General features: G+C 43.6%; 1 protein-coding gene across 2 annotated transcripts in view; it reads left to right on the top strand.

Moving 5' to 3' along the window:
- Positions 1 to 17,686, top strand: part of Rgs20 (regulator of G protein signaling 20) — a 113,153-nt gene extending 95,467 nt beyond the window's left edge. For both annotated transcript variants that reach the window (XM_032906417.1, XM_032906409.1), the window contains 4 exons: positions 3,417 to 3,568; positions 9,427 to 9,510; positions 14,152 to 14,386; positions 16,957 to 17,686. In XM_032906417.1, the coding sequence (XP_032762308.1) occupies positions 3,417 to 3,568; positions 9,427 to 9,510; positions 14,152 to 14,386; positions 16,957 to 17,145 (660 nt within the window). In that variant the 3' untranslated portion in view covers positions 17,146 to 17,686. The remainder of the gene's footprint in view (positions 1 to 3,416; positions 3,569 to 9,426; positions 9,511 to 14,151; positions 14,387 to 16,956) is intronic.
- The last annotated feature ends 1,422 nt before the right edge of the window (positions 17,687 to 19,108 follow it).

Below are 19,108 nucleotides of genomic sequence, written 5' to 3'. Positions count from 1 at the left end.
AGACCTCAAAGCCCACCCCCTCAGTGACGCACTTCCTCCAACAAGGCCACACCTCCTAATAGTGCCCCTCCCTAAGGGCCAAGCATTCAAGCACATGAGTCTATGGAGGAAGCACATTTATTCAAACCACCACATATAGGATGCAGGCACCCACTTGCCAGTTGGCCTGTACCAAGTGGCTCACCTTTTAGGGGTAACTACTGGGCTCTGGCCTTTTCATCTCCCTCGCAGCCTTCAGTAATCCGAACAATCTGGTCTTTGTTAAAGGTGTCCAAGCAAAGATCTTCCCTGAGCCTCTCCTCTGCTTGCTGATGGTACTCACTGCATCCAGCCTCATCCACCAAGGATGCTACCACCTACTCCATCTTCTCCATGATTACTCTGAACTAAGTCAACCCGATCTCCTCCACACTGTGCCAGGCAATAACCTCAGTTCTCACAGTGGTCGAAACGACTCTGTCTTAGAAAGCAAACAAAGCTATTAAGGCTTTTAAAAAATGAGGCAATAGCAGTGAGTGGCTGGCTAGAGTCCTTTTGGTCACCTACAGGTCAGGGGTAGTGAAGGGAGCTTTTGTTGTACTAAGCTTAGACAGTGTTTGTACCTTTCCATGTTTCACAGGAGCCAGTGCAACAGACAGGCAGAAGCATCAGTAGGCAGAACCCTCCAGTTTTACAGCACACGTGTAGGTCTGGCACCTCAGTATTCTTCAGCTGTTAGTGCTACAGGACCCAGGCCAGGGGTGTCAGGGACCCTTGGTTCCAAAAGCTTGACAGAAATTTTGAACTTTTCTAACTGCCACAGCCTGTAGTTTTTCTTCTCTAGTTCTTATCCTCTTATCCTTCAGTCTCCTCTTCTCTCTCCTCTCATCCTTCCCTCCTTCCTCTTCCTCCGTCTGTTCTCCCTCTTCCTCCTCTCCTCCCCTCCTCCTCTTCTCTCCCTCCTCCTCCTCCTCTTCTTGTTCTTCTTCTGTCCCTCTTATTCATGTACTGGTTGCCATTCTGCAATATCTAACTGCCTCCTGTTGCTATGGCGACTGCTATAGTTGCTGCTTCTGCTCCAGTCTGCAGCTGCTCCTGCAGCTCTCTCCACGTTGGAGCAGTCAGCGTGAGGAGCCTATGTGTTCTCTGGCCCAGCCTGTGGTTGCTCCACATCTGCTGCTTGTCAGGGTGGTGTTCCTGTGTCTCTGCCTCACGTGCCACTGCTCCTCCACTGTTTCTGCTGCCCTTGCTGCCTTCCTTACTATACCAGCTCAGCCTCGGTCTCCCAAAAGTAGGCAAGAAGAGACTGGCTTTTTGTTGCCACAGGGGAGACAGCACAGGGGGGTTTCCTCTGGATCTCTTGGTGAGCTGACCTGCAGGGTTAAATAGTTGCTGGAGAGATAATAGGCACCAGTCACAGCAAATCATTCAAGTACACGAAGGTCTGTTTTTCCAGCAATCAGAACACTGTCCCTTTTGCACCAGTCACAGTAGTCCCTTTGCCTGGCCACCAGGGGCATGCTCCCTGATAGGATTTGTCAGGTTTGTAGTTGCAAACAATCCAGTACCAACTGTTAGAAACCGGTCTCATTGGGGCCGGCCCCTCAAGAGAAGGAGCAAGAAGTTGTGGTTGCTCCCTAGGAGTTTCTTCAAGCAACGTCTTCACAGTTGATTGTATAAGTCTAAGGGTGATTTAGCCAACGACTTGATTGACAGTCCTTGGCTGAGGCGTCCAGGGCACAGTAGAGAGTCTACATCTGTTGAAAAGTCAGAGTGCCTCACCCACCAACGTTTTATTCTTGATTTACAGGAAAATAAATAAGGAAGGAATGCTTAAAATAAGAACATATCAACACTGAATTTAATTTTTACCACGTTCTCTACTGCTTTAGCTGATGCTGAACACCTGCCAAGCATCTCAGAGAAAGGTGCATCCTCCTCATTGTCTCCAAGAGTAGTATCAAAATCGCTTAGAACATGGCTGTCTGGAGAGGTTGGCTCTGAACAAACATCTTTAGGAATTGTGCTGGCTTATCCTTATGCCTCAGTGTGCTGGAGTGAAATAAACCACTGTTGGTCCATGTTTCTGTTGCAATGCCACAGATGAGCTGAGATCCCGATGTCCAGTGTTTCTACCCTGGGGACATTTGAGAATCTTTCTGTCTTGAAACAATCTCTCAGTGGTACCCACAGAACACGATAAAGAATTTGGCAAATATCTCTGCCTCTTCTTTCTGACAAAGATGTCTACACAGGCTGTGAACCTTGACCTACTTGGTCCAGGATAAGGAGTTATGGAGCAGCATCTGGGTATTGTGAATATAAAGGGTCAGGAAGCCGTTTGCTAGTTCTCTTTTTGCTATCCTAAAGCTTACATGCTAAGCTAATTAAAAGAAACCCAGATGCCATTCTCCATAAATAAGGCTTACACAGGAGGAGCATAAGAGTTCAGGGGCAGAACATAGCAAGACCTCATTTATGAATGAATGAATGAATCCAATTTCATATAGGGTTATATCACACTCAAAGGAATAAACAAATCTAGTACTTAATTCTAAATTTTTACTTAAGGGGTGTGTGTGTGTGTGTGTGTGTGTGTGTGTGTGTGTGTGTGTGTGTGTCATGTTTTAGCTTTCAATTAGCTCCATCAAGAACTGAGTGATATCTATCAAAATCAAAATTGAGTATAGCACATTTCTGTTTGTATGCCCACATGTCACTTGATTTTCTAATCTTCAACGACAATAACAAATTCCAGGCTGAAGGTCATAGATCTGTTAGATAGCTTTGAGCCCATGGACAGGTCACTCCAAGAACCGGGCAGGCCCCAGGCTGGCTTTAAATCTGACTTCCTGGGAAATCCCAAGCAATTGCTACAGTGCTATCCTGATAGAGGGAAGATAGAGTTTTTATCAAACACCACACACCTACTGGAGATGCTAATAGGGTGCATGGGTCTGGCTTTAGACCTGAGCCACATACCACCACCTCCTCTCAGTGTTCTTCAGGGGGCCTGGTTAGTGTGGCTGACCCTTTTGGTATAGATTACATCCATCCATCTCTATACTCAGGCTCCCGGGCAATGTGGCTGTACTGTTCCTTGTAACTGATCTGCTGTGGTTCAGTCCAGACAGAACCTGAAGTCGGGAAATGCTTCCATGGTTGTAACTTAACAGTGACCTCTATATACTCATTTATCTCCCTTAGTAAACTCCTTAAGGTCAAACCTGTTCTCCATTTTACTCCTGGAACTTCACACCCTGTTCCATTAACTCTGCTAAATAAGGTATCATCAGAGTCTAAGCACATTTCACCAGTCGGCAAAAACGACTTGGGTGTTATCACGTGGTGTCGTCTCTGTGAGCCAACCACATGAAACCGTGAGTTTAAGACACAAGAGCACTACATCCGGGTCAATCGTTCCTTTTCTTTTGCAGCCTGTGGAATCTGAGCAGACCGAAATGCGGATGCGGCAGATGTGCAGCGGAAGTGAGACGCAGGGCTCTGTCCCAAGCCAGCAGCAGGGCGTGGGCGGCCGAGGCTCCAATGCCTGCTGCTTTTGCTGGTGCTGCTGCTGCAGCTGTTCTTGGTAAAGTTGGGAGCTTTTTGCTAAGGCGCTGACTGGGAGGGGCCCTTTGAATGCAGCCTTTGACGTCCATTAAGTGAGGTTTGATTTGCCTTGTTCTGGATGCTTCCAGAACCATTGTTTGTGATCAAGGAGGGCATTAAACTCCTGATACAGAACCCCGCCGCCACCTGCCCTGTCTTTATTCCCCACACGTTAGGATTACAAGCATGTACCATATTTGGCCTGTTTTAATCAGCTACTGGGTGCCTGTGAAACACATCAATGCATATATACGTAGTAAATGGCCCCATCTAATTGTTGAGAAAGTTACCAACACTTCAAACAAGGCTAGCATAGATCAGCAACTAGAGAACGTGTAAAACGGTTATGAGCATATGGTAACATTAGGGTAGAAACACTGCATAGATGTCTAAAAAGACCTTCGTTTTTATATAACGGCTTTGTGGAGGATTTGGAATTGAAGATGTATCTTTAAAATGAGGGTTATGATGCCTGGATTTTTATCAGCTTTTGCTCTCATGTTGCTAATTTTGTTTTTTTGATAAAGATAAATGACAAACTATGTACTTAAAATGGGCACAGAAATTTTTAAAAAATATATGGTCCACATTGCTTAGTAAGGAGAAATCTAGAAGGACGTGAGAGACACTGAGGCTAGAATGCAAAGTATCCATGTTATTGGCACATAAGGTTAGGCTCAGTGCCAGCCAAACTTGGCATCACTTAAAAATTTCAAGTCTATCGTGATCATCATTGTATGTAGGTGCATTGCTCATACATGATATGTATATGTGGGCTTGTGTGGCACAGCCCACGTATGAAAGTCAAAAAAAAAAAAAACCCTCTGGAGTTGATTCTCTCCTTCCAAACTAAGTTCCCAGCTACAAGAGCCTTCACCCACTGGTATTCAAGCATAGAAGATTTATATATACATTATATACATATTATATACAAATCTACCTTGAAATGAGAAGCAAGGTCAGGCAGGGTGTGTAAAATTATCACACCAGCTACTTGAGAGGTTGAGGCAGGAGGTTTGACCGAGCCCCTGAATACAAGAGATGGAGGCCTTGGGACACATCAAGTCCTCGTCTTATTTACTTACTTATTTACTTTATTTACTTATTTATTTATATCTTCATTTATGAGCATTGGTGTTTTGCCTGCATGTATGTGTGAAGGTTTCAGATCCCCTGGAATTGGAGCTACAGACAGGTATGAGCTGCCATGTGGATGCTGGGAACTAAACCCAAGTCCTCTGGAAAAGCAGCTTGTCCTCTTCACCACAGAGCCATCTCCCCAGCCCCTCAAGTCCTCATCTCGGGAACAAAATAAACTAAGACCCAAGATAAATTCCAAGTGGTTTAAAGGCCAAGAAGAAAATGTAATACAGTGTCTTTATGACTTTGATACTGAAAGGATACTTTCCCTCTCTCCCTCTATCTCTCTCTATCCCTCCCTCCCTCCCTCCCTCCCTCCCTCCTTCCTCCCTCCCTCCATCTTATTATACTCAGGCTGCAGTTCTTTCTCTCCTTTCCTCCCAGGCCTCTCAGGCCTCTACCTCCATTTCCTTTCAGAAAAGGGCAGTCCTCCCCTGGATATCAACCCAACATGGCATCGCATTAGATGCAGTGACCCAGCCCCCTGCTCTGTCCCTGTCAGGAGTCCCACAAGAAGACCTAACTGTACAGCCATAACACATTACAGAGGGCCTAGACCAGTCTCATGCAGGCTTCCTGACTTGGTTCTGTCTCTGTGAGCTCCTATTGACCCAGATTAGTTGATCCAGTGGGTTTTCTTGTAGTGTCCTTGCCCCTCTAGCTTCTACAATAGAGAAAGGTTAGTTTTTGAAAATAAAAACAGTAGCTATAATGAAAAAATCCCCTGGGGCTAGAGAAATTGCTGTTCTTCCAAATGACCCAGCTTCGATTCCCAGCACCTACACGGCAGCTCCTAAATCTCTGTAACTCCAGTTGCAGGGAAAAGCTAGGAAGCCACCATCACACAGACATACAGGTAGGCAAAACAACAATGCACATAACATAAAATAAATAAATTGAAATGTGCTTTAAAAAATAAGATTTTTTAAAAAACAAAAGATTTAAGAGAAGAGGAAGAAGGAGAAGGAGAAGGAGAAGGAGAAGAAGGAGAAGAGGAAGAAGGAGGAGGAGGAGGAGAAGGAGAAGAAGGAGAAGAGGAAGAAGGAGGAGGAGGAGGAGGAGGAGGAAGAGGAGAAGGAGGAGGAGGAGGAGAAATGAAAAGAATCTAATTTGGCATAGCTATAATCCGGGACTTGTGTCACAGCTTTGAGGATATTGAGGCAGACAGTTCCTTGGGGCTCACTGGTCAACCAGCCAGCCTATCTTCAACCAATGAGAGACTCTGTTTCAAAAAAAACAAACCAAACAAACAAAAACCCAAGGTAGGTAGCTCCTAAAGAATGCCACTTCATTTTGTCCTCTGGCCTTCACTTGCACACACATACACACACATGCTCACACACAGAGAGATAGGCAGTAGAAGAAAAAAAGCTAAAACATACTTAGACAATTACAGTGTCCTTAATAAGGAATTCATATCCAGAATATACGAAGAGTTTCAGGACAATATCATCACCAAATGAAAAACAGGCCAATGAAATGATACAGAAAAGATAATCTATATGTGTTCCTGCCATCAAACACGAACATGATATGTGGGACACATCTCTAATACCAACCCCTAGGGAGGCAGAGACAGATCTCCGAGAGTTCAAAGCTAGTCTGACCTACATACAGAATTCCAGAATGGCCATGACTACAGAGAAGCCCTGTCTCAAAAAATAAAAGGCAGGTTGAATATACGCCCTTCTAAATATGTGCCTGAAGACCACCTAATACACCGTGAAGCCCACGCAGGAAGAATGTATCTGTGGGGATTTGCTGTTGCATCAGTGTCCATAAGAAAAATGCAAACTAGTTCCCCAGTTCACACACAGGAAGTCAGTGGATCCATGCCTCATGGTGGCTTTCAACTCATGTGCTACAGTGGGGAAGCAGTTACAGAGCAATGGATGTTGTAAAATGGCAGACAACATCCAAACGCGTGGTGGACGTAGTAGCATCACTACGGACAAGAATGATGAGCAATTTAAGCTTAAAGCTTCTCTCTGAAGAGTAGAAGGAGTGCACAACAAAGTTTGTGGGTTGAGAAGAATTTTCCCCCAAAATTAATGGATTCATAATTCACAATTATCCCTAATTATAATGTCCTGTTTTTACATCAGTGGAAAACAACATAATTTTCCCTGACTTTTTTCCCTCAGCATTCTTTTAAGAGATGTCTGTGTTGGTATACACAGTAGAGCAAAGTTTCTAGAAAAAGAGCTAGCATTATTTATCTAAGCCCAATGATATTTTTCTCAGAATTCTAGTCCTCTAATAAAAAGGGAAGAACTCGAACTTTTATTCTCTAAAATATAAACGTTTTAGCTCTACTGGTGAATTGTTTCTGGAAATAGCCCTTCACCCATGCTTATCTAAGGAACTGTAACTCTCTGGGCCACCAAGAAGCCAAAAGGGGCATTCGAGTGGACGGACTCCTTGCAAAGACGAAGAGGGTCAGTGGGAGCAAGATGAGGACAAGGGATGCTGAGGAGGAAATATGATTAGAATACATTACACGCATGTGCGAAGGGCCAGGATATATAATTAGAATATGCTAATAAAGGTAATGAACTTTGAGTGTTTTTCTGTAAGCTGGAGGGTGTCCCCCTCCTTTCTCACTGTGACAGGCAGCCTCTGCGTCTTATATTGCGTTGCTAAGGTAATACCAAGCACGGTTCTGGCTTGTGTTCTTTACTGTCCTCTGGGGTAACGGCCACAATAGACACCAAGTGAACCACAAGAACGCCCTCTGTGCTTTTCCATTGGAGTGCGCTGTCCCCTTTAAGTTGGGAAAATGTCAAAGTGTGAGTAAACTTTGCATTATTCAGTTCATAGTATAGCTTCCAATTCTCTTTGTAGCCTTGTGTCAGAGTCATAATCCCCTTTTCTCTTTGCTCTTTCAGACCCACTGTGCACTCGTGTGTTCTGCTTACCAAGAAGCCAGGAAGTCAGGGGGGATAAATTCTCCCCCAGATAGGATGCAACTCCAGGGCCTCTCAAGGATTTCTTTGTTTTGTTTTGTTTCATTTTTAAAAACCATTATTTATTGAAATGCTTTAGCTTTAACGTCATAAAAGAAATAACTCAAAAGGATTCCTGAATTTTTAATGATTTTTGCCTTTACAGGAAAATAGGTCTCTCTCTCTCTCTCTCTCTCTCTCTCTCTCTCTCTCTCTCTCTCTCTCTCTCCCCCCCTCTTTTTCTCTCCCCATCCCCTCGCAAAAGCTGAAGTGGCTGATTGCTAAAAGCAGGGAGAAAGGCTGTTTATAAAATAAAGCGTTAAGGAGACACATAGGAAAAATGACCAGAAACACTAGTAGTACCATAGCAAAACAAAAAGACTCAGTCGTGAATGGCAAAAACGTATTTTCAGTGTCAAAGCACGAGCTCAGCAAGCACGAAGCATGAGGCTTGTTCTTCAGTGCCGAAACAATGCTTTACTTTAAGCTGCTGGAATTCTGGAACTTACCAGCTAAAGTCAAGAATAAGACAAGGACATCACAGCTGCTCCCACTGTTTACCATGGTGTTGTGGGCCTCAGCCAAGAGGAAGCACAGAGATAGAGCCTGGAACTTGGAAAAGAAGAGAGAAAATCCTCCCTATGTTTAGATGCTGCAAAAAAACACCTCAAAAGTCCCAAAGATTTATTGTTAAAATGATGAGTGAAGAAGAATATAAAGTCCATGAAAATAACTCATTAGAGCTCGTACCTAAAATACACAAAGCAAATAAAATAAAATATATAAAGCTACCACAGTCAAGAGCACTGGCTTACAGAGGTCCTGGGCTCAGGTCCCAGCATCCACATAGCAGCTCACAAGCAAGGGATCCACCCAATGCCCTCTTCTGACCTCTGCAGACACCAGGCATGTGCTACACAGACACAAATGCAGGCAGAACACCCATGTACGTCAAAAGAAAATCTTTAAGATACATAAAGCCATACATCTTGAGAGTAAAAGATCAACTGATATTTAATGTCAAGGAATAGAAAAGCACAGGTCTTCAGAGAGAACGTGTGACAGCTAGTAATATGGAAAGAGGCTCGGGCCACCAGTCTGTGGTAAAACGCAAATCTAAGTCTCTCAACATTTCATACCCACCAAGCTAACAACTGTGGAGAAAGGATCCCAGACATTCCAGAAGGAGTGTGTACTGATCCAGCTGCCCGGGAAAACAGACTGAGAGTTCCTCAGATGGTAGGAAGGAGTCGTCTGCCTCACAGGGTTGTGTAGAGCATTTTGGTATTTCAACAGTGGGACCTTTTACCCTCTCGCCAGCCCCTACTTCCCCACTGCCTCTGCCTCCCAAATGCTGGTTTTAAAGGTGTGTGTCACCATCCCTGGCTTGTTTTCTTTATTATTAATAAAAATTTATTTCTATTACTTTTATATGTGTGTTCTGCCTGCTTATATGTTACTGTACCACATGTGTGACTGGTGTCCACAAAGGACAGAAGAAAATATCCAATCCCCTGGAACATTGCCTCCATGTGGGTACTGGGAACTGAACCTGGATTTTCTGCAAGAAGTGTTTTAACCACCAGCCATCTCTCCAGTCAGCTTCTGGTTCTCTTAAAAATAACAGTCAGGATCACATTGTTAAACAATGCAATCCTGTCTGAGTATCTAAAATTGCCTTTTAAAATATCCACTTAAGACATATGTCCCTTCAAACATCTTAGTCGACACACAATTGTCTTGTTTCTTACAGCCTCACCGTCAGAAACCAAGAAGACCAGAGACCCCAAAGAGCTGCCCACGAACTCAGAACAGACATTCCAGCGTGTGAAGAAAGGTGAACTCTTGCATTTTCTTAGCTCACAGTGTCACAGAGATGCCCGCATCTCCCTTTTGCTTTTGACATTGTAAGTTTCAACAGAACACAGGCATTTCCCCATAACTACCGTTGAGTAACATCAGGTCTCAGTGTGGCTTCGAATTTCCCCTCCAGAATTCCTTTCCATTTATTTCATAACAGGCAAGAAACGTCGAGCCACTCTTCAGTTCTAATGGTGGATCACAAATGGAAGTTGTTCTTCCTGACAACCCAGTTTCGCATTCCTTTTATTTTTATATTTCTTCCCTTTATTTTATTTCACCTCAAATTTCATATTGATTTATCTTCCTTTAACTATGCTTACATCTGTTCCTTATTTTGATTTATTTACTTATTTTTTGTATACGAGTGTTTTGCTTGCTTGCATGTACGTATGCATGTATGTTTGTATGTATGTATGTTTGTATTATGTACATACACTAGGTGCATGCCCAGTGCCTGTGAATACCAAAAAGGGCTGTTGGGTCTTTTAGGACCAGGATTACAAAAAGCTGTGAGCCACCACGTTGGGTGCTTGGAACCAATCACTAGAGTGTAAGAGTAGCCCGTGCTGAGTGTGGCGTCACCTCTGCAGCCCCGTCATACTTGTTCTTAATGTTACACCTCTATAACCGCACACATTAACAGACATCCAAATGGCGTTGTCTGAATAGCTTTATATTAACTTCTTTATTTTCGTAGCTACAATGACACCCCGCGCAGGTTAAGTAAATTCCCTTTCATCTTTACCTCGTCTGTACTTGCTCAGGTTTTCAAAGTCTAGGACATACAGCAACACGCCCAGCCCCGTATGACTATGTTGGAAGTAGCAGGTGTCTCCCAGGCCCCAGGGCGCCATATCCTGGGCCACGGATCCCAAGCATTAGCACAGGGTGCAGAAAGCTGTATCTGAACCTCCAGCCTTGGCTTAGTAACGGCCGTATTCTACCTCCATTTTGTGTGTGAAGCAGGGTTAATAATAGTTTTTGTAGCTAGCCCAATCAAAGGAAGCCAGGCACTTCTAACAGGGCACTTATAGCCGGTGTAGTTTGGCCTGGCTTCCTTCTAAGTCACACCCAATAATAAACAGAAAGTGATAAAATGACCTGCTTTTTGGTGCAGATGCTCACATCGCTAAGCAGGTGCTTCACTGTGGAGTCATAGCTCTGGGCCTGTAACAGTCTTTTCTCTGACTGAAGGTCTCCTCAGGCACCAGGTACCTTACACTTACATAGATGCACGTGAGGTTACAGGCTGAAGTACTAGTTACTAGTTACACTGACTTAGTTGCATTCACTACATGTGATTCTATTTGTTGCAACTTTTTTGGTAAACATAACATTTGTTGGCAGTTTCTCCACTTTCCACCTAACGGTTACCTAACAACAGCCAGATGTGAGCCTCGCTTGAGTTTAAAGACTGTTTCTTTCTCTTTCAATCGCTCTCTCCCTCACTCTCTTCCTCTCCCCCCCCAATCTACTCCCCCCCTCCATTTACTCCCCCCTGCCCCACCTGCATTGACTGCACTCTCTCTCTCTCTCTCTCTCTCTCTCTCTCTCTCTCTGTCCTCTGTGCCTCTTCCTTTGCCTCTATCCCTTTCCGAGCCCGCACTCTGCTCCTTGGCTCCCTTCCCCCAGTAAACTCCTTTTTGTACTAGGCCTGTTTGTACATGGCTTGATTTTTCAAGGGGACACCTTGGCAGAGCCCGGCTGAGGTGCTCTCTCCCACCACATTTCACCACTGTTTTATAAAACACACCAAACATTGATTTAGTTTAACATTAGATTAAGTATTTGGTCCACAGCCTCCAAATTTGCAAGGATCAATGCTGCCTTCTGCTGACTGTCCTCTTCCCAGGAACAGCAGGCATAGCCTACACTCTCCTCAGCGAGCTGTGCCCTTGGAAGAGTCCCCTTTTCTTGATTAGCATAAATTATGACTTGTGCTTTATCCAGACTAGTATGGCATTGGAGAAACTCCAATGTACAGTCTGATCAGAGTCTGCCTCTACCCTCCATTCTATACTGCTTCTTGACACTCACTTCCACAAAATGGACTCCATAGAGGTGGGGTGGAAAGAGAGAGAGAGAGAGAGAGAGAGAGAGAGAGAGAGAGAGAGAGAGAGAGAGAGAGAGAGAGAGTGAGTCATTACTGAAATGCTAAAGAATTTAGCTTGCTAAGGGTAAAAGAACTCACATATAACTAATGTAATAGTTCCTAAACATGTAACCAAATGTTTCTAGAGTAGAAAAATGCCCAAACCTGTTACCACATGGCTATCCTTAAGGGATGCAGAATTAGACAAACTAATGGCCCATAGTTTATGCTAAAAGGGGTTGCACATCTTGTATAAAAACTATGTTTGGAGATCTGAAAAAAAATTCTCAAGCATACAAAAACATTTATAGCCGTTGACCAAGCTTTTCCTCATAAAGTGTGCTGTTGCTATTCTTGTGGTTGTTTTTTGTTTGTATTATTTAGGTTTGGGACAGTACCAGACATCAAACCCAGAGCCTGTACTTGCTAAGCAATTGTCTACCACTGAGCTCTCATCACAGCCCTTGTAAAAAAAAAAAAAAAAAGTTTTGTTTTGAACTGAGACTCAACTATGTAGAACAGGCTGTCCTCGAACTTACAATCCTTTCTTCCATAGCCTCCTGTGTGCTGAAATTGTATGTGTGCAACATCATCTATGTCTGACCTTTGTAAACTATCTAAATACATTTCCAGGATCATCATTGTGCTCCTGGCCCCAAAACAATTAAAACCAAAGTCAGGAGTTTTAAGAACACACGGTAAAATCTTCTGTCTGATATTTCTAAGGTCACTTCTAATTCTATACTTCCTCAATGAATAAATCATAATACGTTTTAAGAAATGACTACATGAAATTGTAATCATATCAAAGGGATGCTGAGAAAACAATATTGCAAATATAAATATCAATATTTTTAATTTACTTCCTTTTTTCTTTTTCTTTTTTAAGATAGAGTTTCTCTATGTAGCCCTAGCTGTCTAACTGTCTTGCTATCCCCATGTACATCGGGCTGTCCTTGAACTCATTGAGATCCACCTGCACTTGTCTCCTGAGTGCTGAGATTTTAAAAATGCACCATTAAGTGTGGTAAAACCTTAGGATTTAAAAGAAAAGAAACTAATCATTACTGAGCTAAATCCAACTTTTGCACAAGAGGGAGGTACTAACATATAGAACAGAAATTTAGACATACAAAACAAAAAGGTCCTAAGAGTTACCAACTGCTAAACTGGATGAGTAGTTAATAACTTTCTAAATTAATTGTCATTAAAAAGTACCCAAACCTAGGTAACTTAAAACATCAGAAAAATTTTATATCACAGTTCCAAGACCAAAAATCCGAGATCCAGAGTGTCATCAACCCATTTCTTTCTTCTTTTTATTAATTTATTTTTTGATATACAGGTATATGTTTTGCCTGCATGCCTGTCTGTGCACCATATGAGTTCCTGGTGCCCAGCAGGTCAGAGAGAGTACTGGACCCTTTTAAACTGGAGTTGTGGAGGGTTATAAGGCACTACGTAGATACTGGGAATCAAGCCAGGTCTTCTGGAAGAGAAGTCAGTGCTCTTAATGGCTAAGTCGTCTCTCCAGCCCAAAGAACTATTTCTAATTAAGGTTATATTTTTTGGCATTTTGGTGACACAATTCAACCAGTATATTCAGAGTCAACATTGTACCCATAAGGTTTTCTCGACCACTTCCACAAAGCAGTTCAGAAGTATACTGTTCCTCATCTGTATGATATCTAAGAGTTCCCATTACCAGTGATACCAAAAATCTGTACAGAGGCAGAAAGTGAGATCAGAGTCCTAGTCACAGAGCAGGTAAATCTCAGAGACTTGAGGAGGGAAAAACAAGTCACAGAAGACAGTCCGTTGGCCATTTTATAAAAAAAAAAAAATTAAAGCCAAAGAATATATTCTTCAGGAAAATGTACAAATATGGGACTATGAAAAGACAAAATATTAGGGATCACTACTATTTATGCTTTCTCTGATCTCAATACAGTTAAAACCTCAAAGATGGTAGGCCCAAAGTCAAGTCCAGCCCTTCTGTCAGGATGAGTGGCTTCTCCTAGTGAATGATGTCCTAGCGAAGGGCACATTCATTGCTGATCATTTTGTTACGGTCCCCTCGCGGCTTGGATTTATAGCGTGTATATTCTTTTCTCTTTTGCAAATGTTACATGAACCTTAAGTATTTAGTGGCCATTACATGTTCTGGGGGGCCTGTGTGAAGTGTGACTTAGTTCTGTCAAGAATAATTGAGAGGTTTGGGGTCAGGTGGTTGTAGGGTTTTTTTCATTTCTGTAATTTAAAAGTATTGTCAGATGTGCCCGGATGTAAACAAAGTATGGTCGTGAGGTTGGTCGAAAGGTAACAGTGCACTGGGTGTGGGGCCTTTAACACCAGCCAGGCCATCTTGTGTTTCGACAAAGGCTTAAGGAAGTAAAAATGGCGCTCTCCTTCCAAGGGCCAAATGTTTGTGTTTTATACCAGAGATGGAAAACTATTTGACCACAGTCGGATTCACCATCGGTAACGTCTGCCCTCTTCCTTTTCCTTCTGACCACTGCTCAGCCCCATGCCCACTCTGGAAGAAGTCTGTGCCTGGGCCCAATCTTTTGACAACCTAATGGTCACTCCAGCTGGAAGAAATGCATTCCGGGAATTTCTTCGAACAGAATTCAGTGAGGAAAACATGCTCTTCTGGATGGCCTGCGAGGAACTGAAAAGGGAAGCTAATAAAAGCACTATTGAGGAGAAAGCAAGGATAATATATGAAGACTACATTTCTATTCTCTCTCCGAAAGAGGTGCGTGTCCATAGAATATGTCTCCTTAGAGACGTTGCTAAATTGCCTGTGTCTGTGCTTGGCCACCTGCTTCTTGCATGGTCCTGGGCTCTGCCCACTCAATAGCATTCAGAACCATCCAGCAGACCCTGAAAAACTATGAAGTTTTTTTTTTCACTTTTTTCCCTAGAAAATCAATCCATAATCATCCATTTTTCACAGAGGAGCCCTCTGCTCTCACACTGACACTGGGTTTCCTCTGTTTTGTAGTACTAAGGGTGAACCCAGGGCTGCCCACAGGCTGAGTCAGGTTTCTCCAGTCTTCCTGTTGTTTAAAAACACAGCACCATATAAATAAACTATCCCACTAGGTTGAGTAAATTTTTCTCGTGTCTTTCTAGTTACAGCATTGCCGACAGAGTGCTGGAACTGTGAGGTTTCCCTCATAGCATCTTCCAAACGACACACAAAATGCCAGAGGAGTGAGGTGAAGCAGGTTTCCGCCTTTTAGCATTTGTTCCTCCGATCTGCAGCCTTGAGAGTTAGGTTGATTTTTAATTCAGGTGCCTTGTACCACCAATTTCACCATCATTGCCAGCTGCTGCGTTCTGCCAAGACTGCAGTTCATAAAGCAGAGCTTCTCTTCTAGAGTCAGGGACCTCGGGGAGGCAGGAAAACCCGGGAGCATCCCTGGTGTGATCGCCCGGCGTTCTCAGCAAGAGGTTGTATAATAAGTCATGAGGAAGAGAGGATGAAGATGGGCAAAGGATAATGAAAAGGAAATTACCAGAAACACAAGGAAAATGAGAACATCCTAGGGCTAGGGCTAGCTGAGCTGAGGGGGAGAGCGTTGTGGTACATGATCAGTGAACGTGGCAGCAGCCAGTGGTCCTGCACTGCGGGGTACTGTCTGTGCCTTGTTTGAGAACTAAAGAAATTTTTAAGTTTTCTGCAGTAAAAGCTACCAGCTATGGCAGGACTCCCCACTAGACAGTGTTCTGGTTTCCTATGAGAACGTTCTAGTAGACGTCATCAGACAAAGCAGATGAGACGAGGCTGGCCCGGGAAGAGGAAATTCCAGTTATTTCCTCTAAATGCCCTGGTTCAACGGTAAAACGGAGCTGGAAATTACAGGAATTAGATGACGCTAGGCTCAAAAGCATAACCTTGGGGCTGGTACACTTGGACTTCATCCTGAGAGAGTCAACGAACCAGGGCCAGGTACAGTTAGTTGAGTGTCAGGATAGAGTTTGTATGTTAGAAAGAACCCTTTGGCCAAATCAAAGGATGTGTGAGGAGAGGTGAAGGCATTCTCCAGAAGGCCAATGACACAGACCCAGCAACGGGGCACAGCAGAGGGGAAGGAGATAGACCAGTGTGGTGGGGGTAAAGGAGTGCTGCACGCCTAGCATATGAGCCCTGGACACTGAGTTTAAGGCTGTACAGTGAGACTGTCCAGCAAGAGGAGACGGAGAGGAATAGGAAGAAACTGCGGGGTATGGGGGAACAGATAGAAAGAGAAAGAAGATAAGAGATACACAGGGCTCACTAAATTGGGAGTATGGATGACTCCATTGAAGGAGCTTGCTAGTTTTCAAGCACTTTATTTCTCTTTAAAATTTATTTATTTATTCACTTTATATCCCAATATCAGCCTCCCCTCTCCTCCCAGTACCCCCCTCACACAGATCCTCCCCCCATTCCTCGCTCCCCTTCTCAAAGGAGAAGGGGAACCCCCTCTGGGTATCGCCCCTACACTAATCCTCCTCACCCCAGCTTCCCAGGACATCAAGTCACTGCAGAGCCTAGTACATCCTTTCCCACTGAGGTCGGACAAGGTGGTCTAGTCGGGGCAACAGGATGCACAGGCAGGCTGGCAACAGACTCAGACACAGCCCCAGCTCCAGTTGTTGGGGGACCTGCATAATGTCCAAGCTACACTTCTGCTACATATGAAAGCACTTTATTTCTAATAAAAATACTCATAAACCAACAGTCCTAGAAACCACCATCACTTCATGTCCGATGCAAGTTCACCAGTAGGAATTCACACTTACTACAGATAGAGCAGGGATAGAAACCTGGATGTCGCTGGCTCTCAGGCCCTGTGATTTGAGCACTTTCCTTTACAGAGGCCTTCCTGTTAACCTGGACTGGCACTAGAAGCCTACGCCCAGCTTCTAATCGGGCAGAAGCCTGCAGCGCCCAGGCTTTTACCTTCATTAGCAGGGATGAGTCTGTGCACGCTGCCTTCTGTCTTCAAAGGCCATCCTACACGCATTTAAAAGAAGCGAAGCAGTGTGTGGTTTTCTAAAGGGCCAACATTCCTGAGAAGAAATAGTAAGTTGACCCTTCAATATGACCAGCTGAGTCCTCTGGTCTTGGGCAAGCAATCTGCTTCCCTGGCCTTCCAGGAGCCACTGGGGCTCCTGAAGCTCTAGAGTTCCCTTTCATTCACCTGAAAGTTTCTCTCAGCAGTTCAGACCGTTAGGATTCAGACTGTTAGAACACCTTGTTTCCTTGGGGAAGAAAGATAAGATGGGAATCTGGATGGATTTACAATGAGAACTAGCGGCTGCTTCTCTCCACAGGTCAGCCTGGACTCCCGAGTGCGAGAGGTTATCAACAGAAACATGGTGGATCCATCTCAACACATCTTCGATGACGCTCAACTGCAGATCTACACCCTAATGCACAGAGACTCCTATCCCCGCTTCATGAACTCCACAGTCTATAAGGATTTACTTAAGTCCTTAGCTGAGAAAGCAGTTGAAGCATAGGTGGTTTTGAATATATTTATTATTAACAAAACAAGAAAATAACTCATGGATTCCATCTAGCACAGGGAATTTAGAGATAGGATATCTTGTGCTACAGTGATTCTGACTGTTGTAATAACAGATTCTTCCTCCACAAGTTCTCGATTCACAATGGAAACTGCAGCCACCTATAGTGATACTTATCAGACAAGAGGGGGTGGGCATGACTGCCTTAGAAAGATAGTGTGCTCACACTCACAATAACAGTAGCATGTTCTCAGGGGCAGGGCATGCACTAGCCTCTGTTCTGCCTGAAGCATAGATATACAAGGAGCAAATGGTAACACTTTGTTTTGCATGAGTTCAATACTATATTGCTCTCCAAAGAAATGGCATTGAAATCCTTCTCAACTAACCCTTCCCTCAGTCTGAATACTTCACTTGGCACCATGCCAGGTCTGAGAGTCACATCTCACAAAGATGTGACCATTCCTTGTAAAAATGGAAACCTGTTCTCTTTCTCTCTCTCTCTCTCTCTCTCTCTCTCTCTCTCTCTCTCTCTCTCTCTCTCTCTCTCTGCATGCCTGTGTGTGTTCAAGCGTACGTGTGTGCGAGCGTGTGTGTGTGTGTGTGTGTGTGTGTGTGTGTGTGTGTGTGTGTGTATCTGTTTTGGTTGGTGGGACACATCATGCTCTAGGTGGGTCACTCTCAGAGGTTTGGTAAACGAAGCAACGTTTAAAATGAAAAGGTGAGTGTATTGTCAGAACCTGAAGAATAAACTTTGAAGTTCATAGTTTGTCATGTTCACAAATCCTCAAATAAACATATTTTAATTTTTATTGAAAGAAATATGGATATTTTCACTCTGAAAAATGAAATGCAAGCGTTTTCTCTCAACCTTGTATTATCTGGAATTACTGAGGAACATGAATCATGTAGGGATGTATGCAATACATCCTTCACCTTCCAGATGAGCATGCTGTCTTTAGATCCCACTATATTATTTTAATCACAGCAAATAGGATGACTTCATAGTTTACAGGTAAAGTAAAAATGGTCATAGACCTAAGCCATCCTAAACAATCCCATACCTATAACAAATGGGAAATATAACAAACCAGACAGATTTCAGGAGCAGGTTAGACACTTAATCTACAGAGACCACATCAGCTCCACCATTGTACAGAAGTCTTGGCCTCCCCTTTGCCTGGTCCTGCAACAGCCTGACTGACTTTGTTACTCAGCTCAACCCCAAATAAGACTCCTTTCCATCAGTCTCAACAAACCATCTTCCCTCTAACTTTTCATGAAACTTGTCCCTCACCCCTTCCACTGTCTATGAACCCACAAATACACAAGCCCAGCATCCCTCCTCACCTCCTTCAATTCATCTCAAAGAATAATGAGTCTTGTACTTTTCATGGTGCCAGTCCCTTGCATATGCTTCTGATCCCATTTTATCCAACCATTATTTTCCCCGAACAGAGGCCATAACTGCAATTCTCCAATGGGTTACATGCTGATGGTACCTACAATGTACTGTTGTAAGTCCTAAAATGGAGTAAACCCAGCTCAAAGAATTGTAAAGGTTATATAAAGATTTTGGCAGAATTTCCACCAGAGTTTAACCCTATAAAACAAAACTATATCCTGCCAATAGTTACTACAGGTGAAGAAGGTATTTTATTGACTTCAAATGATACAGTGAAGGATATGTGAAGTATCAGGTAATTGTAAGGTATATAAAAGGACACTTGGAGAGATCATTTGTGTAGAGGGACCTGCATGGCCAAATCTATTGTGTGGAGCTAAGTGTGGTTGCACATACCTGCATTCTTGGCACACAGGAAGGTGGAGCGGGATTTTGAGTTTGAAAGTGGGATGAATTATACAGAGAGACTGCATTAACAATTACAGTATGGATTCTAGGGTGGAAGTCAGGTTTTCAGCACAGAAATGATTTAGAATCCCTGGGGAGGTAAAG

This window comes from Rattus rattus, chromosome 1 (genome assembly GCF_011064425.1).
Source record: "Rattus rattus isolate New Zealand chromosome 1, Rrattus_CSIRO_v1, whole genome shotgun sequence".
In the NCBI taxonomy this organism is placed as follows: Eukaryota; Metazoa; Chordata; class Mammalia; order Rodentia; family Muridae; genus Rattus; species Rattus rattus.
Note: the sequence above shows the minus strand (reverse complement) of the source record. Positions and strands in the feature narration are given on the sequence as shown.